Source organism: Henckelia pumila, chromosome 3 (assembly GCF_033568475.1).
Source record: "Henckelia pumila isolate YLH828 chromosome 3, ASM3356847v2, whole genome shotgun sequence".
In the NCBI taxonomy this organism is placed as follows: domain Eukaryota; kingdom Viridiplantae; phylum Streptophyta; class Magnoliopsida; order Lamiales; family Gesneriaceae; genus Henckelia; species Henckelia pumila.
In genome coordinates, this window is record NC_133122.1 from 44633636 (window position 1) to 44659768 (window position 26133).

The 26133-nt window shown below is 34.8% G+C and overlaps 5 protein-coding genes across 7 annotated transcripts; 2 read left to right on the top strand and 3 right to left on the bottom strand.

The window, feature by feature from the left end:
- Positions 1 to 3453: 3453 nt before the first annotated feature.
- Positions 3454 to 5457, bottom strand: LOC140888612 (uncharacterized). The gene has a single exon (XM_073296307.1). It carries the CDS (start codon positions 5455 to 5457, stop codon positions 3454 to 3456), a length of 2004 nt encoding a protein of 667 aa, XP_073152408.1.
- A 6-nt stretch (positions 5458 to 5463) lies between these two features.
- On the bottom strand, positions 5464 to 7803 carry LOC140888613 (uncharacterized). The gene is made up of 2 exons (XM_073296308.1): positions 7216 to 7803; positions 5464 to 6276 (listed from the first exon to the last, which is right to left on the bottom strand). Exons 1-2 carry the CDS (start codon positions 7801 to 7803, stop codon positions 5464 to 5466), a joined length of 1401 nt encoding a protein of 466 aa, XP_073152409.1.
- A 6428-nt stretch (positions 7804 to 14231) lies between these two features.
- Positions 14232 to 17511, top strand: LOC140890663 (uncharacterized). Of its 2 annotated transcripts, none has more exons than XM_073298607.1 (2): positions 14232 to 14458; positions 15054 to 17511. In XM_073298607.1, the coding sequence occupies exon 2, from the start codon at positions 15082 to 15084 to the stop codon at positions 17305 to 17307; it is 2226 nt and encodes a 741-aa protein (XP_073154708.1). In that variant the 5' UTR covers positions 14232 to 14458; positions 15054 to 15081; the 3' UTR covers positions 17308 to 17511. The 2 variants fall into 2 exon arrangements, with proteins under 2 accessions (XP_073154708.1, XP_073154707.1); XM_073298606.1 differs by having other exon boundaries at positions 14233 to 14458; positions 15058 to 17511.
- Positions 17512 to 19084: 1573 nt separating this feature from the next.
- Positions 19085 to 20596, top strand: LOC140887783 (uncharacterized). The gene is made up of 2 exons (XM_073295256.1): positions 19085 to 19391; positions 19542 to 20596. The coding sequence occupies exons 1-2, from the start codon at positions 19250 to 19252 to the stop codon at positions 20345 to 20347; spliced, it is 948 nt and encodes a 315-aa protein (XP_073151357.1). The 5' UTR covers positions 19085 to 19249; the 3' UTR covers positions 20348 to 20596.
- LOC140887782 (protein RBL) lies at positions 20179 to 25925 on the bottom strand. Of its 2 annotated transcripts, XM_073295255.1 has the most exons (8): positions 25547 to 25925; positions 25343 to 25441; positions 23313 to 24400; positions 22964 to 23225; positions 22047 to 22171; positions 20898 to 21462; positions 20624 to 20668; positions 20179 to 20313 (listed from the first exon to the last, which is right to left on the bottom strand). In XM_073295255.1, exons 1-6 carry the CDS (start codon positions 25566 to 25568, stop codon positions 21448 to 21450), a joined length of 1611 nt encoding a protein of 536 aa, XP_073151356.1. In that variant the 5' UTR covers positions 25569 to 25925; the 3' UTR covers positions 20179 to 20313; positions 20624 to 20668; positions 20898 to 21447. The 2 variants fall into 2 exon arrangements, with proteins under 2 accessions (XP_073151356.1, XP_073151355.1); XM_073295254.1 differs by having other exon boundaries at positions 20624 to 21462.
- Positions 25926 to 26133: the final 208 nt, after the last annotated feature.

Here is a 26133-nt window from a genome sequence, read left to right on the forward strand (position 1 = left end):
TCCACTGAGTATTGTGAGCGACAGAGATCCTCGTTTCACCTCAAGATTTTGGGGGAGTTTTCAGCGGGCTCTTGGTACCACTTTGAGTTTGAGCACAGCGTATCATCCAGAGACTAATGGACAATCGGAGAGGACTATCCGTACTCTCGAGGACATGCTTCGAGCTACCGTAATGGATTTTGGCCCAGCATGGCACGATCATTTGCCATTGGTGGAGTTCGCTTATAACAATAGCTACCATAGCAGCATTGGCATGGCACCATTTGAGGCTCTTTATGGACGTCGTTGTCATACACCTTTGTTTTGGGACGAGGTTGGTGAGCGGCAGGTGGAGGGTCCTCAGATGATTCAGCAGATGACTGATGCAGTAGAATTGATCCGACGCAGGATTAAGGCATCCCAGGATCGACAGGCTAGCTATGCGAACACTCATCGCAGGCCACTTCATTTTGAAGAAGGAGAGTATGTATTCTTGCATGTATCACCTTTCCGAAAGGTGATGAGGTTCGATCTCAAGGGTAAGTTGTCACCAAGATTTATTGGTCCTTTCGAGATTCTCGAGAAAGTTGGAGACGTGGCTTATCGTCTAGCCTTGCCACCAAATCTTTCTAAGATTCATGATGTGTTTCACGTGTCTTTGTTGAGACAATACGTGGCGAATCAGTCCCACATCTTGCGTTCGACTGAGGTGCAACTAGACCAAGATTTGTCATATGTGGAGAAACCTCTCAGGATTCTCGACAGGAAGGACAAGGTGCTTCGTAACAAGCGCATACCGTTGGTGATGGTACAGTGGCAACGCAGAGGTACAGAGGAAGCTACTTGGGAGTTGGAGAGTCGGATGTTAGCCAAGCACCCCGAGTTGTTTTAAGATTTTGTACTCTGTTGTATCGAATGTATATTGTTCAGTTGTAATAAGAGCATTGATTTTTGCGTACTATGTTTTCCTTAAAATGTAATTTCGAGGACGAAATTTCTTAAGTGGGGGAGAATGTAATGACCCGCAATTAATCAAGGTAATTAAGAAAATTAATTACTAAATTTTGCCTAAAATTATCCATAGTGGATCGGAAGCTCCGAAGCACAGATCGGAAGCTCCGATCGGGATCGGACGTTCCGTTGGAGGATCGGACGTTCCGTTCTGGCTAGGGCTAGCGTCATCACCGACGTCAGCAAGATGACGTCACTGCTTACGCACGTGAGGTGACATCGGACGTTCCGATGTCACGATCGGACGCTCCGTTCGCGATCGGACATTTCGATGAGGGATCGGACGTTCCGATCGCCGTCTATAAATAAGGGGTCCGAGCTCTCATTCTGTGCACCGATTTCCCCTCCTTTCCTCTGGTTTTCGAACCTTCTTACTTAGATCTACGGAGTTCTAGGCATCCTATTGGGAATTCGGAAGTTGCCTAGCGATTCCGGCGTCGTAGCGGAGGTGTGCCTAAGTTTTGAGGCGATTCTACACCAGCGGACTGACGACAGACGAAGGTATAATTTGGCTTCCTAAAAATATTTAGGAGTATGAAATAGCTTAGTTAAGGCTTTTAGAGTGTTTATAGTGATGCATGGACTTTTGCATGTGTAGATGCAGTAGAGCAGACTTGTAGGCTTTGGACCTAGACGGGTGTGCTAGGAGTTGACCTGCAGTGTTAGAGGTACGTAAGTACTGACCGAGATGGCCGGCATGATATTTTTACATATGTGTATGATGCATGATGTATGTGCTGTATTGGCTATGTTTTACTGTTTTTAGCACATGCATATGTTTTTACGGAGACTGCATCGGGTATGATGTGAGTCATGACAGTTTCCATCAGTCGAGGCGATTCTTCCTGAGGATTCGTGTCTAGGGAATATACGAGTACCACGCGGAGTCGCTCTCTTGCCCGGTACTGTGTATTCCAGGCGCCATGAGTAAAGTGATTTAACCCTGATTTTTAAAGTCATGTGCATGCTCATATTTGTATTTATATCATTGCTTACGTATTGAGCGTAGTCGCTCACGCCCTTTATGTTTCGTGTTTTGGGACACCTTGTGGCGAGTCAGGTCTGAGGCTGGACGGTCCCGGTGGTTCCCAGCAGGGTTGAGGTTGCTACCTTGCAGAGGTAGTTTGTTAGGGATTCTGATACCCTAATTTCGATTTGGTTGTATAAAGAATTATACACTATTTTTATCGTCGGTTGTATTCTGCCGATTGGATTTGTTGTACTTTGGAATTATCCGCTATTTAACGCTTTAATTGTTGTTGCTTGCGCTAATCGCTCTGATTAGGTAGTGGATCCGGGTAAGGTCGCTACAGTTATTAATCTTAAGCGCCTAAGTTTTTTTTATTAAGAAGAATTACACCAAGCCAAACTACAACACATGAAACTTAAACATATGAAGAATCAAATTCCAGATGACTATTGATGTTTTATAAAAAAAAATTGAATTCCTACAAAGAAATCGTAAGAATTAATAACACCATGTGAACATAAATAGAACCAAAACATGTATCTTAATGTTACCTTGCATATCTGATGTGACATGGATGTTGTGCTCTCTTGGTTGATAGTTGTCGTAGAACTACAATAATATTGTTTGCGTAATTAAAATACATGCAACTAAATGCATGAGCAAGTAATAAAAATTTTGATTTGATATTATAAAGGATGTATAATATGGATTTAATACCACTTGAATGTCGGTGTCATTTGCACTTCTTACTTTTTTCTTGTGGTCATAAGAAATAATACGAAGTAATCATGTGAGTACGTAATGTTGTAAGAATATAAGTTAGTTTGTGGTTTTTTATGAGTGCCTGAATAACGTTTTTTCTTTCATATTCCGTCTTGTCAATATGCCTCTCTGCATAATTGAGTAATGAATAATAATAATAAAATTTATATATATTGTTAAAAATGTGAAAGATGCATATTAAAGATATCGATAATTTAAGATATCATACCTTCGTCAAATCTCATCCTTCTATCCAAGCAATTCTCTTTGCACTGTAAAAAAATATACAATTTTATCTGCCATTATTTTAAGTTAAAATTAATAATTTAGCAACGTGGGTTCACTTACACATGTTTCTTTTGTCTCCTAATAACTCTTAAAATCAATCTCCCAAAGTCGTGTGTATTTATACCAACAGTAATTTTCCATCCTGGACTAATTATTCTCAATCTTGTAGGCTACAATGTTTGTAAAAGTGAGATTAGCTTATGATATGAAGTTTTAAACACTACAATGCATTAATGTAATAAAGTCATACTCTTTTTAATGTAGCATTCAGATTGTGTTGATATTCTCTGATGTGCTCAATGTTTTCTTCAGGAGCTAAGTGGTTGAAAATATTTAATTGGTTACCTGCATAACACAAAAAATTTCATTAGCACTGCAACTATTCACATTAAAAAGTTTTTGTAAATTTTATAGTGTAAGTTGATGTTGAAAGTTGAATTTAATCATACATTATTAGGCAACAACACGTCTTTGTAAACCACGTTCCTTGTGTATACACCATTCAAATTCTCTAAATTACCATCCACTACCAAAACTTTTGTAGAATGTTGCGACACTCCTCTTGAAAGAGCAACATATAATTGATCATGGCTGAACACATGATTGCGCAGAAAGATTTTGATATTTGGTATTGTTTGTCCTTGTGATTTGTTTATTGTAAGAGCAAAACTCAATCTTATCGGAAACTGTCTACGTGTAAGTTCAAACGGTAATCCGGAAGTTTCTTCGCTTTTAAGAGGCATTCGATGAAGAAAATATCTCATTCCCTTATGCGGTCCTGTTATAATCTCTGCATCGATGAAGTTTCTTCCAAGAGTGCGACATATTAATCTTGTCCCATTACATAGTCCAAGTTCAGGCGCAACATTTCTCAAAAGCATGAGAGGACAGCCTACCTTCAAAGAGATTCTGTGTGGTGGCAAACCACTTGGGATAAGAGAGTTTAAAAACTCTTCCTGAAAAAGGTTGCTATTGTCATCTTCGACGTTATCCCAAGATGTGTACACTATTTCATCACCGGGAAATTTTGAAATTAACATTTCATTAATTTTGTCGACATCAAAGTTTTTTGGTGTAATAATAGCCCTGCCGACCATGTATTTTGCATCGTTGACATGATGTAGCATATAGGGGAAAACAACGTCAATGAGTTGATGAATTGATTGTTCTCCTTCCCATGATATGATAATAGATTCAGGCAATTCTATGAAATCACCATGCGTAGTATTTTGCAAGCCATCACCAATGCGCAATAGAAATTGCGAGAACTCATTATCCTGTGCAGATCTCATATTTTGCTCGAGTTGTAATATCTTGACATGATTCCAGAATGTTGATCTTGAAATGCTTGCAGTAATTTGATCTCTCATTGTTCCTCGTTTGACAACTGGTAGTATTTGCCTGAAATCTCCACCGAAGACCATAATTTTTCCTCCAAATGGCAATTGATTTTCCATTATGTATTGAAATATTTTACTAACAGATTCGAAAGCACAACGATTTTTCATTGGAGCTTCATCCCATATTACAGCTGCCGCACATCTTATGAGCTCTGCAAGTTCAGTTTGCTTTTTAATGTTGCAAAGTGTTGTTGTCGTTGGTCTAAGTGGAATTTGAAAACGTGAATGAGCAGTCCTTTCCCCTGGCAACAACGTTGCAGCTATTCCAGAAGTTGCAACTGCAATTATAATTTTTCCTTGCTTTCTTAATTGTGCCAAAATTGCACGATAGAGAAAAGTCATACCAGTCCCCCCTGGACCATCAATGAAGTAAAGGTTTGGTTGGTTGCACATAATACTCTCGACAATAATATTGAATACTAACCTTTGTTGAACATTCAATTGTTCAATAGATCTCAAATCTTCATCAGGAATTTGAATAGAAAGCTCGTCTTCAATTAGTCTTGGGAGTGTGTAGTCATTTAAAAACTCAAGATCGATCGAGGGCAAATCAAAATCATCGAGTTTATGCCTGTAATGATGCAACAGCCTTCTTATCTCAATTAGCAACTTATTTGTGATAAATATGGTGCTTGCTGAACTTGATCTTACATAATCTTCAGACATATAGGGGTGAAACTTGTTCCAAAGTTCTCTAACTCCGTTTGGTTGACAGAACACCAATATTGAGACAAATAATCTTCTTAATGAAAATGGCATTCTAGTAGAACATGCTTCCTGTAAACATTGATGAAGATAATCGTCATGCTGGAGAAGTCCCCTCATTTGAGCTGCCTCTTTGAATGTTCTATAGATATTCCCATTTACTGTTTTTAGTTCTTCAAAAGATATTGGGCCTCTCACATGATTTAGGAGTATGCGAAGATAAAACCTCTCACCTTCAGAAGGAGACACAACATACACTCTTCCAACCACCTTGTTTTGACTTCTTCGAGGAATCCATTTTTTTCCAGATTGTATCCAAGTATAATACTGAGGGAATTCCATGTATAATTATTTTCCCTTTATTGTTTGATCATTATTCATCTTGAAAAATTCGGTAAGTATGGTCTTGGTGTTTCTGTCATCCGTGAGTATATCGGTTATGCAGTTAGTTGGGTCATAGATGATCAAATGTTGGTACGGTAGATGTATCTGCAACCTAATCACCGAAGGGTACATCCTGCTAAATTCGAAAGAAAAAATTCTCCACAGTGCCTCGGGTGCGCAAATCCATCTACCATCCACATATTGTTGGATTTCATCAATATTCTGTCCATTACGCAACTCTAGCGCGACTCGATCAGGCCCTTTATGAATGTACTTATATATATATTTCACACACTTGATACCTCCACAAACTTCAACATTAATATGACAATCATATTTCAATAGAAGCCATGGGTTGTAAGGGACAACCCAACCATTGTCCACCATTCGTTGATCATTTTCAGATAGTACGACTGTTAGACCTTGACGTCTTCGATACAAAGGATACGAATCATTTCCTCGAGAAGTATATGATACAAATGGTTTCGGAAAGTGTTTTTTACATTTATCATCGGTCATACATGGAGAATGACGATTGAGTAAACCACATGGTCCATGTATCATATGGTGGAGTACTGCTTCATATAGATTTGGCTCTTCTGTTTGCGAAGGAATTTCAGCACGTACTATTGAGTCGAACTCATCTGGGGTACGCAATTTGTCCGTATTTTCAAAGATGAGTAACATATGAGCATGAGGTAGCCCTCTCTTCTGATACTCGATGACATATGAGTAAGAGCGAACATTACCTAATACTCCTTTGTCCACGACGTCTTTCTTAAATTCATCAAATTTTGACTTAAATACCCTTGTGATTAAATCTGGACGATCTTGAGGAGATTGTCCTGGATGCAGTTGATTTTTAATCTCATTCCAATTTGGGTTTCATGTCATAGTAAGCATCAGATCTGGTTTTCCATAAGTTTGTACCAGAGTCATTGCATCTTGGTAACGTTGAAACATATCACGTGGGCTTCCACTGAAAGATGATGGGAGTATTATTCTACCAACATTTTCTGTTTCAAGGATATGTTAGATATTTGATTTATGGAACGCATAGTATATTACAAAATAATATCGTATATATTAAACCATTTAATTACCAGCATTATTCTCTCCACCATCTAAACAATCTTGTAGTCCTTGATAAAGTTCAGATCGGATATTATGTTGATTTGAACGTATCCATCTGAGTCTTTGTGTTTCAATCTTTATATAATTGTCGACTACATATTGTTGTAACAAACGGGGAAAATTGCTTTTTTGATCCTGTATGTTTGTCACTTTGCGATTTTGGTTCTTTATATTTTCAGATTGCAGTTTTAGTCCGCTATCTTTATTTTTTTGGCAATTTTAGTCCTTTTTCCGATGTGGCGCTGACGTGGCAAAAATTCAATGCTGATGTGGAGCTGACGTGTACAGTGCCACGTCAGCATTTTCGAAGAAAAAGGACCGAAATTGCCAAAAATCGAAACATACAGGACTAAAACTGAAATGTGAAAACATAAAGGACCAAAATCGCAAAGTGACAAACATACAGGACTAAATTTGCAATTTTTCCTAACAAACGTCCTCCTCGAAGAAGCAATGATGTAGAATTTTCGCGTATTTAATGCAAAGATGATATATACATGATTTTAGTCATAAAAGTAATTTTTTATTTTTTCTTATTAAGCACAAAGAACATAGAGTAATTTTTATCAAGATATTGCTAACCTGTAGCATGTACGCATAGTAGTTTAAGCAAGATAATCGAGTACCATCAATGTTCCTGGTATTTATATTCCAACCATATGTTCCATGAGGTAGAAAGAGAGGATATTGCAAAGGATCATAGTAGCCAACAATGTCTTGAATATTTATGAGATCTCCGTTGATTCCTTGTACAACAATGTCTCTACCGCTCAAGTTGATCATGACTTCATTGTCAACAATTACAGCTGCGACCTGGGATACGGTTGGTAGACTATATTGGTGTTCATTAGGTTTTTGTTGCTTAATTATAAGCCTGCAAGTAGGTATATCTTGTCGACGACCTATTTGTCGGAAGACACTTACAAATGGATTATGTCTATCGAGAATATTCTGTAACTTGGTCAACAAATCTCGTCGGAGCTCATTATTCTCTTGTATTCTGTTTTCAATTTCATGTTCTGTGTCAATAATCCACATTTGCATATACCTTGGCCTACAGTTTTCATTTGGCAGAAGACTTCCAATAGAATGATATATTGACCCATGAGCATGAAACGTGTAGATCCCATTCGCTCCAGTTGCTAAGTTATGATCTATGTTGACTCCCATCGATGTGAAGGAGAAAACATGATTATAAGCTCTTATGTACTGTATAAAATGTCTACCTTCTTCATTTTCTTCCGCAAAGAGTTGTTGCAACTCAATTGGGGAAGGTATAATATCTAGTTTTGTACGTCCATTTCTACAACACAACTGAGATGTTTCTTCATGGAATAATAAAGCTTGACAATGCGGGCAAACAATTGGAGGAGGCATGTGCCATTGATGGTTTTGTTCACTTTCTTTGAAATTTCTTGCTGCAGTACGATGTCTACGTGGACGTTGACCTCTTTGAACAGTAATGATCGTATGATTTTCAGTATAGTTAGTTCCTATAATTACAATTAAATCAAGTTAATGTTATGAAAAAATACCATTTGAAAGATTGTTTTAGTGCAGGAGTTATTTGCGCTTAATAATTTGATATCAGTTTATTTCAAAGTTGGTAATGAAGAGTTTTATCTATAAGAAGATATTTTGTTGTTTGAGATTTTTTTTTAGTTTTTAAAATTTTGAAATTGTAGTATCAATTGTGTCAGACCTTAAATTTTGTTATGAGTGAAAGATTATTAGTTGATTACTTTGTTTGCGAAATTCAGTTTGATTCTTTATTTATATTTAATTACTATGAGTGAATGTTGAATTCATAATTTCAAATATATGAATTCATATGATAGTATTTGTTTAGATTCAGAAATTAGTTCATAACATGTTATATGTTTAAAAATACAATTAAAAAATTTATTTTGGAAAAAATAATTGTTAAAAGATTGAACATTACGTTATTATTTTGTTCCTAGAAATGTATTTAATTTTTTATGAATCTAAAATTTGTGAGACATACTGATAATGTTGAAATTTGTATATATTTGTTTTAGATTAATTTATGTGCTTTTGACATTTATCAATATCAATATTTTATTTTTTATGTCATAAAAATTAATAGACAACAAAAGTGTTGGGTTGAGTTTTTTTTTTTTTGTTAGCTTACCTTTATATATATGCATATCGGTGTATTTAAGGACATATTATAAATAATATTTTGATACTATTAGATTTTTTTTTATCCTTAGATTATTTAGTTGAGTATAATTAAATTTTTGAACTTTATTAATATATTAGGATAATTATTTTAAATTTTATAATATTTATTATAGTATGAAAATCGCAATACATTTTAGAATATTATCTTGATTATTTTTTAACAAAAGTGTTGGGTTGAGTTTTTTTTTTTTTTTTTTTGTGAGCTTACTTTATATATATGCATATCGGTGTATTTAAGGACATATTATAAATAATATTTTGATACTATTAGATTTTTTTTATCCTTAGATTATTTAGTTGTGTATAATTAAATTTTTGAACTTTATTAATATATTAGGATAATTAATTTAAGATTTATAATATTTATTATAGTATGAAAATCGCAATACATTTTAAAATATTATCTTGATTATTTTTTGAATGGATTTGACTGGATTTGTAAATTAACCACTATTATGCGTGATGTGATGGAAAATAATTGGATGTATGTAGCAATTATACCAAAAGTTAAAGAAATGGAAAATAAATTTATATCGAACATCTCATGTATATACCAAATACAACGAATATTAAATATCAAAATCATACATTAAAAATTTTGTTATCTCGATGGTCAAAAGTTATTGGTTGTTATACACTGGTATCTCCACGCTCAAAATTTGATGAGAAAGTATGATAAGGTATTGACTCCACACGACATGTTTGTCCCACCGTAATTGCATGTACACCTACAATAACACCAAAAACTTAACAATTTTTATGTTTGTAGACACATTAACCAGGATTGGAAGTAGATTATATATGTGTCAGTATTGGGAAGTAGAAAATCTTTAAGAATGCGTTAAATATTTTATAAGATGCTTACATCTCTCATTGTCATTGGATATTTCTTCCGGATTAATTGAGTTTTCTGCAACAGAGTTAGTGTTTGAATGTCTCTGTCTTCCTCTTTGATATGTTTCTGTACGGCGAGCCAAATAGTTGGATCTTTCTTTCTCAGTCATAGCTTGGCGTCTGTTGCGTTCACATAATCTTCGTCGACTTAGTTGATTTGTGAAACAAATATTGAGTATTAATATTATCTATTCCACAACTTTGATGTACTAGACTTATGATTGCTTTTCATCTTGCAATAATGCTTTTGAATTAGACGAAACTTCGATTGGCCTAGCCTTTTAGAGATTGGGCGGCGGATCTTGATGATAATTTATTGTTTAAGCTGTCGATTGCAAACACGAGTGATTATATTTTATAAAGTATGATTGATGAATTAATTAATATAGACAATTTAATTGAATCTAATGGGTACATTTGACTCCCCTTCATTCAATTTTGGTCTAATGTGTTACTTTGTCAGCAAATATTTTTGTAGATATTCACAATATTTGTATTGATATCACATTATTTTATTAGTTTATCTATTAAGTAGTTTCTATGTAAATCGCATTGTAAGTTAGAGATTTATCTTATGTATATTTTTGCGCTTTCATAGGAACAACTTTGTATCCGTATACATAGTTGATATCAATAAAATATCAAATTCCATAAACTCTATATAATGTTTCAATGATCATTCGCTTCAGTTAAGAGAGTATTTGCAAACGAATATGCTTTTGTAAAAATGATTAAATTTATAAATTATAAAAAAAATTAAGAAAAATCAAATGTTGGTAGTGTCTGAAAACAAATGTGAAAATCTAAAAATCAAAGTTGGGTAGTGTTTGATAAATACGTTATTAGAATGATTTTTTAACATTAATTTTTTAATCACCACATGAGTAGCTTTTAGATTTCAATTAAGTTAAGCATATAAGCAAACACATAATTTGGGTTTAAGAAACACACAAAAATAATTTTTTTAACCCAAAATCTAGCAATCACTTTTTTTTAGTGATTGTAAACACTCCCTTAAAATTTAAAATGAATCTGTGCTAAGGCTAACGAAACTTCAACCTTGAAAGATTTGTATTGATATTTGTCATTATTTTGACAATGAAACAACTGAAAACATATTTAATTAAAAATTAGTGATTTTTTTTCTTTTGTAAAATTACATTTTTTGTCGTGTGCTTTGTACTTTATTTATTTTTTTCATTTTTGGCCATGTCGACGATAAATTAGCCTTTTTAGTCTTATAACTTTTAATCAATCCATCATGTTTTTGGGTAAAAAAAATTAAAAAAATTCATACGAATTAAAGGACAAATAATGAAATATATATACAAGTTATAAAATTAAAAATAAAAATTCATTGTAATAACAAGATAAAAAAACGAAAAAAAATATATGTAACTTACAGAACTAAAAAATAAATCATATTTAACAAAATAAAATATTGAAAAAATATAAATTACAAGATAAAATGTAGTTATTTTTTATTTTATTTTATTTATGAGACGAGATGGGCACTGATGATAGTCTGATAGCCATATGGATAATTGGGTTCCCTGTTTTTCTCTACCTTTTATGGGTGAGATATTTATTTTTTTTATTTATTGCTATTTTTCTTTATTTATAAAAAAATATCAAATGATTATTTATATTTGAAACCCCTGGATATTCATAAACACAAAAACTCATGTGAGATGATGTCACCGGTAAATTTTGCGAGACATATCTCTTAATTGAGTCACTCATGATAAAATACTACTTTTGATGCTAAAATATTACTATTTATTATTATAAGTATGATCATGATTGATCCGTCTCACAGATAAAGATATGTGATATTGTTTTACAAAATATCTACTCATTTATAAAAGACGGATTATGTGGCGATAATGATATTTTAAATTAGTAATGTAATATAAAAAACTAAATGAGCTGAGAATGGGAGCAAAAGTTTTACAACTCTTCTGAAATATTTTTAGAATATAATTAACTGAAAAAAATTTGAAGTTATTTTTTTCATTTTTTTTAACAAATATACAATTTGTTTATTGACATGTTAATATTTACTAAAGACTTTAAAATTCTTTATCCAAATTTATTTCATATTTGTCTTATCATATACTTATTATGAAAAATAGATGACTTAATGCTTAATTAATTAATGGGAGAAAAACTACTCCAATTATGTGATAAATAAAATCAACCGATAGATTCAATCTTGTGAGCAATTCCAATTATTTAAATTCAAAACTCAGTATATTATTATCTTATTAAAGTTGAGAGGGTTGAGTAAGTTATTTAAATTCCAAACTCAGAAAATCTATATTATCTTATTAAAGTTGAAAGATTTAGAGTAATTAGCTATTGAGAACATTATATTTGTATTTAACAAAAAAATTATAAAAACATATTTTAATAAATGTATCTTATCTAAAACTATCATATCTTAATACGTTATTTTTTTAAATCTTTATCTACATTTTAAATTTTAAGATAACCATATCATTATAAAATAAAAAGTTACTATAATTTTTTTTTACATTTTTAAAATTTAATATTATCAATAAATATTTTACAAACAAAAAAATTAAGAAAGCGGTTTGATTTTGAAATCCCAGCTCGAACAAAATTTAAAATAATCGGCATATGGTAAATTGAAATTTTATTTTGATTTTTGATTAATGCAGTCAGTTCTTTTACTTTTGTATCCTTTGGTGGGATGATGAGATCCCACCTTTTGGATAGTATTCAAATCATTCATTCGATGGTTTACATTTCAACACATATGTAAATTAATATTATAATGTTGACATAGCAAATCTTGAATTGCTATTTATTAAATCTCTTATTAGAATAATACGTTTAAGGTAGATTGAATCATACCTCTTCGATGTTTCTAATTTCTATCATTAATTACTTTTGGTTGGCTTTCAGTTACCAGCTTATCTTCTTTATCTCTTTTCTTGATCTGAGTAGAAAATTGGGGGGAAAAATTTATGTACGATATAATCAAAATTGTAGATACTAGATACCCTGAAATCTAGTATAATATTAAAATATATATTCATGAATATCTTTGTATTCATATAAATAGTTGAAATTTTACGCAATTTATAAAATATTTTGTAAAGTTGAAATATACATCACAGCGAGTTTTTTTTAATGAATTAAACCATTACTTTGGGAATTAAAATAATTTACGCCTAATATCAAATGGAAAATAATGACAAATTAACATTTTAACATAGCATCAACACACTTTGTGTTTTTAAGGTAGTGTTTGCAACCTTTAAAATAAGTGATTATAAAAAATTTTAACATATTTATGAAGAAAAAATCCATAATCACTTATATTTAGATGTTACAAACACTACTTAAGTACACGTGTAGCCTTTGTCCCTCGACTCCACAATTGTGATTACGAGCAAAGTAACCTTAGTGAGTGATCATTGGTCGTTGAGTGGACGAGAGTGGTTTAACATGACAATAGTTGGTTAAATGATAAATAAATTGTTCATTCACAACACTATAGAGTTCCTCATTAGGAGAATGTATCCTACTTACTTTATGTAATGGATGATTTTTGAACTCATCACAACTCATGAAAATTCCTATAATTGTCGAGATCTTCCTTCGATTTCCACACTTCTATGTTGCCCCTGAAGTTTATAGGCTCGATCGTTCCCACAACAGTCTAAGTCATTCAATATGAGTTTGACATATTCAACTCTTGACCACAATATCATATATTCTTCCGCATATACCTAAAATACTTATGACAGCCCGCAAGGAGGTGTCCAAAATGGTGTAGTTTGTAAACACTTACCAGTAGTCAGTGTTCAATTCCTCTTGCCAACATTTTATTGGATTATCTTCTCACACATAAGTGTTCAATTTCTCTTGCCAACGCTTTATTGGATTATCTTGTCGCACATGACTTGTTCAGTGTGATTTATCTGATGAGCTTCGTTTGCAGGTTATTTCATTAATTCGAAATTTTACTCTGTACCATCGAAAGATAGCGATTGTGGTTCTCACGTCACAAAAAAAATACGATGATAATTTCATTTGCTAAAATACTTGTATGTTGAAACTGTCAGGATGGTGACAAAGATAAGTTTATATCATTAATCATTTCATTTTTGCTTAACGTTATTTCATAAAAAAAAATTAAACCAATAAATATATAAAAGTAATTTCGTATCTCAATGCATACCTTGGAGACTAGGTAAGAAAGCCAAAAATATATAAAATTTCAATATTTATACAAACTGATCGAATATTAATTTGATACTCACCCAAAAACTAGAACAAAAACGAAATGAAATTAAAATATTTTGGTCCAACATGATATTAAATAATACAAAATATTGGAATATCATCTCATTATTATCAAATTCCAGAACTATAATTTGATACTCTTGACAAAAATGAAATGACAAAAAAGAAAAGAAAAGAAAAAAGATAGGGGAAAAAGAAAAAAGAAAAATAGAAAAGGGGGTATTATGGTAAGTACAAAAATTGGGGAAAAAGAAGAAATATATCCCATACAAGTTTTGACCTAAATACCCATCTCTCACGGCTTCGGGAGCGCCTGGAATTCCCATCTCAACCCTCCTTCCTACGCCCCGCCCCCCTTCTGCCCTTGTTCTCTCTTTTTTCCCAATTTTCTCCTTCTTTCCTATACCCCTTTTTTACCCGCCACTTTCAAATTCTTGTTACTTGTCAGGTATCCCTCTAATTATTTGATTCATCTTTTTAAAGCATAATCCTTCTTGATTCTTTCTGGGTTTTGAGTTTAGATTATCTGGGGTCGATCGGTTTGTGTTTTTTCCCATAATTCTTGTGATTTATGGTGTTTTTGAATCTGGGTTTGGTCTATTCTGGGTTCAAGTTTACAAACTCGCAAAAAGATTGTATTTTTTTGGTATTTTTTTTAATACTGTTTCGATTTTGTTCTTTTTTTAGTTTGTGTGTGGGTTTTGATCCTTTTCTCACTTGTCTATCTGGGTGAAATCCTGGGGGCATGTTCTTTTCTCTGCTATCGGACGCTTTACTGTATTGGATTGATGTATAAGCTTGTTATGCTGATGATTCTTTTCAATATTTGTTTTTGTTTTGGTGGAACAAATGTGATTCTATACTGTTTAGCCTATCCGGAAAGTAACTTGTCTAAGAATCTGGTGATTCGCGTATTGTTGAGAATGAGTCGATATTTTTAATGTTAGAATTAGCAGACAGAAGTATAACTGTGTTCTGATTTTTTCCCCCATTAAATTCTGGCTAAATTAACTTAAAGATGTCGATTATACGACATTGTGAAGGCAGGTATCAGCCCTTGAAGGATAGAAAATGACGAACCAGGAATTGCTGCTTGGACAGAATCATAATGGAACTCTTGGTCAGAACCAACAGGTTATGCTAGGCCCAAATCATGACACAGATATTGCTCGGATCCGTGGTTTGGAGATGGGACAGACTCCTGAGCATGAGGCTGGTTTGGGGCAGAGCCACTTGTCTGATGCTGTTGATGAACACGAATATGAGCAGGTGAACGGTTTAGCAATGGAAGAGAAACCCGAACACGAAGTTCAAGACATGCATTTACATGGAGATAATATCGAACTAGTCATCTCTGAGCACAATGATTTGGCTCTATCTGATAACCAAGAACTTGACGAGAATATGGATTTAGCGGTACTCCAGCATGAGGACATTAGTATTGAATCATTGCATGAAATGAGTGTTCACCAGAATGCTTTAGTAGTTACTCCCTCTTCTGTCCTTCAGCAACGAACTCTCGCTCTAAGTCCTAACCATGAACTTGTGGTGGGTCAAGAATTCGCCGATGTTAAAGCCTGTCGCAGGGCATTGAGGGACACAGCTATAGCTCTGCACTTTGAAGTGCAGACCATTAAATCAGATAAAACTCGATTCACTGCCAGATGTGCCAGTGAGAGCTGCCCTTGGCGCATCCATGCTGCGAAACTTCCTGGTGTACCAACTTTCACAATCAGGACCATTAATGATACCCATACATGTGGAGGAATCAGCCATCTGGGGCATCAGCAGGCTTCAGTCCAGTGGGTCGCCAATTCTGTGGAGCAACGCCTTCGAGAAAATCCCAATTGCAAGCCAAAAGAGATCTTGGAAGAGATTCACAGAGTTCATGGTATTACTTTATCATACAAGCAAGCTTGGCGTGGAAAGGAGAGAATTATGACTGCCATGCGTGGATCCTTTGAAGAAGGATATCGGCTCCTTCCGCAGTACTGTGAGCAAGTGAAACGGACGAACCCTGGAAGTATTGCATCTGTATATACAAATCCAGCTGACAATTGCTTTCAGCGCCTCTTTATCTCGTTCCAAGCATCTATCTATGGCTTCTTAAATGCTTGTCGTCCTCTTCTTGGGCTGGACAGAACATTCTTGAAGAGCAAATACCTGGGTACTTTGCTTCTCGCTACTGGTTTTGATGGAGACGGTGGCCTTTTTCCTCTGGCCTTTGGAGTTGTTGATGAGGAAAATGATGATAACTGGATGTGGTTTCTATCTGAACTTCATAGCTTGCTCGAGGTCAATACAGAAAACATGCCCAGGCTTACAATATTATCAGATAGGCAGAAGGGCATCGTAGATGGAGTGGAAGCAAATTTCCCCACTGCTTTCCATGGCTTTTGCATGCGCCATTTAAGTGAAAGCTTCCGCAAAGAATTTAACAATACTATGCTTGTTAACCTTTTATGGGAAGCTGCTCATGTTCTAACTGTTAATGAATTTGACACCAAAATACTAGAGATTGAAGAGATATCTCAAGATGCTGCCTTCTGGATACGGCGAATTCCCCCTCGTCTATGGGCTACCTCATATTTTGAGGGAACAAGATTTGGACATTTGACAGCTAATATAGTGGAATCACTGAACACTTGGATTTTAGAAGCCTCTGGTCTTCCTATAATCCAGATGATGGAATGTATTCGGAGGCAGCTCATGACTTGGTTCAATGAACGTCGAGAGGCTAGTATGCAGTGGACTTCCATTCTTGTTCCTACAGCTGAGAGACGAGTCGCAGAGGCCCTTGAACGTGCCCGAACTTACCAGGTTCTCCGAGCAAATGAAGCAGAGTTCGAGGTAATATCTCACGAGGGAACAAATATTGTTGATATCCGGAACCGTTGTTGCCTTTGCCGCGGATGGCAACTCTATGGTTTACCATGTGCGCACGCCGTTGCAGCCTTACTTTCATGCAGACAGAACGTTCATCGATTTACTGAGAGCAGTTTCACGGTTGCCACTTATCGGAAAACTTACTCACAAACCATACATCCCATCCCAGATAAAACTCTTTGGAAGGAGTTGTCAGAAGGAGATCCTAATGCCAGTAAAGCTACTGATATTGTTGTGTATAATAACCCAGCCGACATTGTGATCAATCCACCTAAATCGTTACGTCCGCCTGGCCGCCCAAGGAAGAAACGAGTCAGAGCAGAAGATCGTGGCCGCGTGAAGAGGGTCGTTCATTGTAGTCGCTGCAATCAAACCGGACACTTCAGGACGACATGTGCTGCGCCCATATGAGTGCTTCTCTTGGATAGGTATTTCATTTTATACAATAAAGTTAGGCTAAGTGCTTATCTGTGCAGGAATTTTCTTATACATTTTCATTACTTATTTCTTATTAGTCGAGTTGCAGATTAGCGTAAATTCTTATTCATCCTGTCGAATAATTAAGCTCTTTATGTATTGTGTTCATTATTCTACGTTTAAATTCGATGTGATGCTGCAGAGAATCAATCTCTTTGCTTATTTTCGACGTATCACTTTGTTTTTGTTTCTTTATCGTTATTAGATTTCTTACATGGAACGCTATTACCAGCTGGATTGGCGTTTGAGTTTGCATAGATTTATTTAAAATTATTAAATGGGAAAATTGCATTTTTATACCGAATATTTATTATTTATTTTTTTTAATTTTCACCCTCTACGTTAATTTATTGTTTTAGTTCGTTACGTTTATTTTTTTTTTAGTATTTTTTGATGTGACGTTCAAGTAAAATCAAAATGACGCTGACGTGTTCAGTGTCATATCGAATTTGTGTCGAAAATTGGAAGATATTGATAAGACCAAAACTGAAATTTGTCGATGTCAAAGACTAACATCGTCAATAAGTTTATGTATATGACCAAAAATACAATTTTTCCATGTTAAATTTGATAGAAAGGCTAAAATCTTGGTGGAGTAGTTCATGTTGTGGTGGGATAATCGATTCTTCAAGATAAAAACATGAAGGTTATTTTCACCTGAGTCAGGGAGAAGAGAGATTGTTTAAATTTCTTTGTAATTTTTCTGTCGGAATGCTATTTAAGATAAGCAAACATTTTATCAAATCATGAAAAATTACTCTACTTTTATAACAAAGTATGTCTCGTGAGATACGATATCACGGATCTATATCCGTAAAATAGGTTAACATGGTTCACATCTACAGATAAAAATAATAACATAAAAAATGATATATTTTGGTAGATATTTATTTTACAAAATTGATTTTAAATCTGTTTAATAAATTTTTTTGTGTTTAATGAAAAAATAGGGCTTGATTTAAACTTAATGTGATACGCAATCAAACAACATTGCACAACTACTAAACAAAACGTGATAAGACGTATCGACCCAATGATAGTTGCAATTTTGACAACTGTTTTGGAATACAAAATCAAACATCTAATCATCAATACACGACTAAGCAAAACATTCGGACATACGTGTAGAGTGTGGACTATGTGGATGCAAACCGAAGTCTAGAATATTGAAAACTTGACATTTCTTTTTTTTTTTTTTTTTTCCGAATAAAAACAAAATAGAAGAATTAAATAAATAAAAAAAGATCCAAATTAGGCTCATGGCAGAGAGGAAATATGCACGAGGAACGGTGATTTTGGTACGTAAAGTTATATTTACTCAAAAGATCTTCTCCGATTAAATATTTACCATGATTTCTTATATTCTAAAAGGAAAATATTATTACAATAAATTATAAAAAGATCTCAAATTTGGAATACTGTTTATCCAAAAACTCTTATGAAACAGTCACAATCCGTGAGACAAAAAACAAACACTACTTTTTATTGTGGATAGTTTTTACATTTTTACCAGGTCAGCTAAAAGCTAGCTGCATTTCCATGTGGCTAAGGCTTATGAGCTGGATAAAGCCACTTTGACACGTAATTCTAAGCTACAAAAATTGGAAAAGTTGTTCCTTCCAGTAAAGGAAACAGCAAACTTAGTAATGTGGTCAACCGTGTAGCCCAAACAAGGAATTTTTCAAAACGAGATTTAACTCAGCAAGATATACCTCATCCAAGCGTAATTTGGAAGCAAACCCCTGTTCAATTCCCTCATTCTCTCTCTCTCTATCTATATAAACACAAACCAAAGGAAAAGCTCCTACATAAGACAATCAAAATCATCAAAACAAACATATATACATAGTACATACAAGCATTTATCGTGAACAAAATGGCAATGCGGCAAAGAGGTAGTGGCACGGGGAAGCCGCCGTCAAGGTCAGCTGGGGTTCGACCCGTGTTTGAAGATTTCAAGCCCATTTCAGAATGGGAACAAGATGATGAATCTCATTTTCTTGTCATCTATCTTCCTGGTACGTACTTCCCTGGAATAAATGAGAGCTCCTAAGTTGGTCACAGATCGAAGGCCAACTTACGCATGTGAATAATGATATTAACGTAGCGCACTTAGAAACAGCACAGGAATTGGGGACTAGTCATTTACTTCTTTTTTTTTTAATCAGGTTTCATGAAGGAACAGATAAAGGTTAGAACAGAAGGCAGGAATATTATCCAGGTCCGTGGGGAACGTCTAGTTGCTGGAAACAAATGGAGCCGTTTTCTAGAGGATTTTCAGATTCCAGAAAACTGTGAAATAAATTCAATTCGAGCCAAGCATGAAGGAGGAAACCTTACCATTACAGTGCCGAAAAAGAACATAGACAAAGGCACGATGTCTCCCAAGAAACCTCAAGAGACCTTTTCTCCAAAAACTACGAGCATTGACACCACCCTTCAAAAGGACCATGATAAAGTTCTCCCACAAAATAGCTCTCCCACGGGAACTAATGAGTCAACGGATGAAAAAAATACGAGACAACAAAAAATGTTGGATGATCAAGGGGATAAAAACAGCATGAATGCCAATAATTTGGTTCTACAAGAGATAGAGTTAAAAGAAGACCATACAGTACCAAATAGGCAAGCGATCATCCCAGCAATCACAGTGGACAAGGAAAGGAAGAACTTGGAGAAGAGAGAAGAATTACGGTTACCTCAGGTAGAGAATGTCAAGAAGAAGAAATTTGATAAATATGAGGTTGAAGGCGCCTCCAAAGACGAAGAATCAATAGGAAAACAAATGATTCGTTCAAGTGAAGATGATTACAGTGCTTTCAAAATGGGGAACTACAAGAAGAAAGTGAAAGCGCTCACTGAACTCAATGAGGAGAGGCAATTGCTGGTGAATATGGGGGTAGCTGTGCTAGTTATTGTGGCGCTCAGTGCTTATGTCACCTACAAATTTGCAACAGGAAAAGCTACAAATTAGAAAGTCAGAGATGTACGAGAATGTAAATAATTTCAAGTATACAACTCGAGTATAAGGAAAGTTAAGACATGGATAGATAATGTCCTTGATTGTAAAGCCCAGTATGCATTTATTAGAACGGATGACCAAATCAGACTCTCATAATCAATGCTAGATAAGCTATATACTGTTTCATGCTAAGCATGTTATCATAAAACCAACAAAAGCATATACAATTACATGGTGTAATTGTGCCGGAACCAAAACTTATAGGGATATTGAATTTTGGAATAATACCTCATAAAAGCATTTTATCAGCAACTGAAAAGGACATACGTCCACCTGCATAATACCATTTGTAATAAGGGGTATATGAGGCAGGGAACAAAAAACTAAAACATCAAACAAAAAATTAATCCAGGCAGATCACCATGGTTACACAAATAATTAAATGTGTCATAATAGTATAAAAGGATTGAAATTCAAATAAACTTGTCTTTTACAGCAAACTTTCTAATACAACAAGACTCTCATCTTCTTTGATAATTAGACAAAAAAATGATACAGCAACCTAAACTGAAATCAGATGGAAAACCAGATTTCTCTAATAATATCCAGAGCCTGAAAATAAAGAATAAAAAAGGACGTTTCCATCACCATGAAAAATAAAGAACAGAATAAACATATACTGATATTTGGGAAAAACAGAACAAGTGAGCTTTATCAAATAATCCACTGCCATCCTCTGGCTATTCATCCATCAGTGATAAGCCGATAACATCCTTTAGTCAGTAACACCTCTGATCTAAAACATTAAACAAACAGAAACTTGTTCTGTTATAAATCAACAAATATAAACATGCATTTCATAATGTATGAGTTCAGAATGCACTGGAAACAATTCTCAGAGTAATCCTCAGACAAACTCCAATCTTTGCTTCTTCAACTTGAACGGACTGAAATGTTGGAATCAACCTATTCTGTATCCTTATCTTCTTTCCCTAATTTTACAGAGAAGAATAGAAAATGCACTGGGTGAAATGAATCTGATTGCTTGCAGAAGCCTCTGTTTTATCATCAATTGCTTGTTCCCTCCAGATTGTGTCTTCACAAAGTCCCAGTCATGATATGTTACCCTGTTGGCGTCAAAGCATCAGCAGTCTCAAATTAATTAAAAAGCATTGATAAAAAGATCGAATCTTAAAATGATTAAAAAGAACAAAAGAGTATCCTTTTGCTATTTATGTTTGAAATCTTTCAGGTTCACAACTGCACAAATATTTTCCCCTCAAATTTCTCATTAAGCAAGAAATTGCAATAAAAAGTTCAAAGAAAAAAGCTTTATACATCTTTCAAGGAATTTTGCCGGTGGGAAGTGGGAACATCATCAGCAAGTTCTAAGAACTCTTTTTATTACAAATTGCCCATCTATGAAAGATTACTTAAGATTATTGTCACACATAATCGAAGGTTGGCCCCAGATTAACCCCAAACTAACTCATCGCATGAAAGTACTTCAAATTGGGAACAAAATATAACCAAGGGCATGCTTATCATTCATTTAAACTAGCTGTAGCAGGCAGAATTTTGGCTTCCAAATTTTCATAACAGCACACGAAACATCAAGACTAGATAGATACATTTGAATGCATGTGGTCATGCAGATATTAATTGCATTCCCATGGTGCTTAACCAACTGCACTATAGCAAGTGATCTTACAGCTTCCAGTAAATTGCTTGCAGCTTTCATCTTTGACGATGGCTTCTTAACATTCTCGGCCTGAAATTCCAAAACCTTTTCTGAGGGTTTCCTCTTTCTTTTAAAAGATGCTCCTCCCAAGTCCTCTGCAGCATAATTGACACATCAGTACAGAAAAAATAATAATGTTGATGATTTGCTCAATGCACATGATGTCGAAAGATAATAGCACTTGAATAATGCTCATGTAAATTGTCAAATAAAGCCATAAAAATCATCAACTAAAGGCTCCTCAACTCAAATATACAGTTCAAATCCTTTCTGAGCTAAATGGATATCCCAAATTTATCAAATCATGGCACCATCATATCAATCTTATTGGACTATTGTTTCTGGTTCAATCAAAGCCTTTAACTGATAAGTCGGTATCAAGAGATGCATCTGCCAGGAACTTAGTTATCGTGCACCCATAAAGTATCATTACCCTATGAACCAAACACATACAAAAATTTAAGGGTCCATTTGAATATGTTTTGTGAAACAGTTTTTAAAACCCTGTTTTTTGTGGACAATCCACCATTCTTGTCCTAGTTTTGAAAACACCTGTAGTTAGCTTTGACAGCTCTTAAGTTTAGATAAACATAAGTTTGAACAGTACAAAAACGAAAACAGCCAAAGTGTTTTTCCAAAATTTGACATATTTTTCACCATTAAGTTTAATCAATTTTTTTCCTCCCAACATGACCAATGGTAGTTAATGTGTAATGACAAGACATTTGACCTCCACATGGGATTCAAATGACATAAAATAAGCATACTCCCTAAGAAGGATAAATGTTCTGTCACTAGAAATCCAGTTACTGAAATAGGTGTGTAAGCAGTAAGTGGAAAGTACTGATGAACCCTGAAAAAATATTCTTTAAATTTATGGATGTTACCATTAAGTGGACTGGATTCATGGTTTGTTAAATGACCATTCTGTTCCAAGTCCTCTGACAGAGGAGATGTGCACTGGTCGATGTCCCCCAGCTTTGAAGTACTTAAAACACCGATATCCTGCTGCTCAGGAACATCTGGAGATGGATCAGGAGGTAAATAACAAATGGCATCCTGTGACATATCCGAATCACTGAAAGCAGGATCTCTCTCAAATGTCATTATATCAATTTCATCATCTTCATTAATATCTGAATCTCTCACCTGCAGGCACATTTGACACAAGTGATGTGATAAAGAAATAAATAGAAAAACATTACAAGACAGTCCTATCCGAAAAAATTCGATCACCTTTTCTGTCTCGGGCACCAAATCAAACTCATCTTCCCTTTCTACATACTCCTCATTTTCCTCGAGCTCTTTAAAATCTGGAGCAAACGCACTCCAATTCTCAGTATAATCCTTGGCCCAGATATAAACCAATCCGGTCAAGGAGACAGAAACAACAACAGGGCGCACAGGATGCCAAGCTAAATCAATCAATGCTTCCTTGGGACCTTCAAGGATTTTTACAAGATGGCCAGCTCTGTCCCATGTATAGATCTTATGCTCTCCTTTGCTAGCAGAACCTCCAATCACCCACTCACCGTCACCGCTAAAACATGGTGCTTTCCAGTGCATTTTGGTTATTGAATCCTGAAACTCACGAGAGAGAGTTAAACAACTTGATCCAACAGCTTTCAACTTTTCAACCTCATCTTGCTCCTCTGGCTTACAAATGGTTTCATCCAGAGCTTTAAGCTCATCTTTCACCGGCAAAAGATTTTCATAGACTCTGATAGTCCTATCGTTTGAGTTTGTGAGAAGATACTGACCATTCATGCTAAATACAATATTCTTTATCACAGAACCCCCTGGAATAGGAACAATACCACGTATTTGGTTACTCTTATGATCAATAATAAGTATCTCCCCTTTAGAATTGCCCACATAAACCAAATCACCGTATTTGTTAAAACATGCGGCCGTAGGTGTAAAAGGAGAGGATCCATCTGAAAATTTGTTGCGTGATAAAGGGGCTATGCCATTTCCTGTATCAGATAATGACACGGGAAGCACAGTTGTGCTTGCAGTATTCAAGTCAACAATCATAGGGGCAGATGACAGAGGACAAGCTAAGCAAATATATGGAGAAGAGGAACCAGGATGTAAACGAGCTTGCAGTGGTGTCTGTTGCAGAGTCATTCTAGCTATTTTCTCCCCTTGGACAACATCCCAAAGAGTCAATGATTTATCAGCAGCCGATAACAGTATGCGGTGACCATGTTTTGACCAACAAACACTTGTTATCGCAGCAACACAGTCCTTGTCCCTGAGTTCTTTGGCGATACCTCTGGTTTCAAAATCCCATATAACACAACTCCCATCAGAGCACCCAGCTGGTGAAATAAATTGAAACATCAAACAGGGAACCCGGTATATATGGTGGCAGAAACATGCAAGGAAAAGAAAGTTGTATCTCACAAAAACAGACAAGCATGTCTAATGATGGTTGGTAAGGTTATTACTTATTATTACATGAACATGAACATAAAAAACTGTAATAACTGGACAATGTAGCTATTTTTAAGCTTAAAAAGTTTGATGATGTACTCTTTTACTAAAAACTCTACCAAGGAGGGGGATCAACAGCAGCACAGCGCCATAGCCATTTTACCACATTGTTTTCAAAAAAGTCACAGCATTACATTGTTACACCGGACAGGTTCCACTGATGTTAAAGGGGCATGCCAGAATTCAACAAAATCAGAGCATCACCAACTTTGCCATGGTGAAATTTTGTAAAACCCACTTCCTCGAATAAAGAGTTTGTTGACAAACCAAAACTCAATCTTGGGGTTCGATAAAAATTCAACACACACAGCCCAACAATTACATCTTTTTGAAGGGTTTTCTCAGATAAGTTGCCTCTATCGAACAACCGAAACAAGTTTCTGTTGAACCTACTTACCATCTTAAAATTCTCAAGATAATCCTATTTTTTTCATAACAACTAGGACTAGAAATGAAATCACATCAGAAGGATCTAAAGGTCATCATCAACATTTGAATAGCTATGCCAAAATCACATATAAGATTCTTAACTTTAACACCAAATATATACAACGGCATTATACACAAACATATTCGCATATACACAAAATATGACAATCTTGGCATTTTCAGCTAAATGTCGTGGTCCAATTGCACAAAGTTCAAGACTTGTAACGACCTTTCAAGTTCAAATACTCCGTAAAATTGACAAAGAATAGATAATTAATCAATATAAAAAAGTACTGATCCAACTGAACAACGAGAAACCAAACAATAGAAAATCATACCAGCCAGAAGGGTTCCCCGGCGATTGAAGGCAATACATTTCATAATCCCATGCTCCAGATACTCTTCTATCACTTCTGGAAAATCCCCCTGTAAAGGGTCTACAAAAAAAATATAATAAGAACAAAATAACATCGACAAATAAAGCGAGAAACAGCTAAATAAATGTCCACGACATGAAATTTTCAGTATCTGAATAAAATTACCAATAATTGGCGCGTTCATCATTCACACTGTCTCAAAACTGCATCAATCAAGATTCGGAAAAATAAAAAAAGAAAATACCGGGTTATACAAAATCTGACGACGAAACCATTGTACAAAAGGCGGATTAACAACGGAACCAACAGGGAATTTTATGGAAATTGGCCGGGAAAAATCACACAAAACGAGAAGGTTGTGCGTGTTAATGTGGTAAAAGTGGAGAATGTTTCACAGTGTACTGATTACACGGCTCCGGTGTCGCCGCCGGCGAGGGTTCAGTGAAAGGGTTTCGATTGGGGCCTCTGGAAAGCGGGAACGCGAGGTTGGGCTTTCAAAGCGATGCCGCGGGGTTTCCGAACCACTCCGCTTCTTTATGTCGGATAATTTATTTTTTCGTCTTGTATTATTATTAAACTATTTTGGACAATTTTTTTTTTAAATAGACAATTTTATTTAATTATATCAATCAAAAGTTTACATAAACACTTTGTGGGGCCTTTTATAAAATTTCCAAACGATAACAGAATATATTCTTTTAAGTTAATTAGGATTAGGATAATTATATGTTATCTTAAATCTATGATTTTAA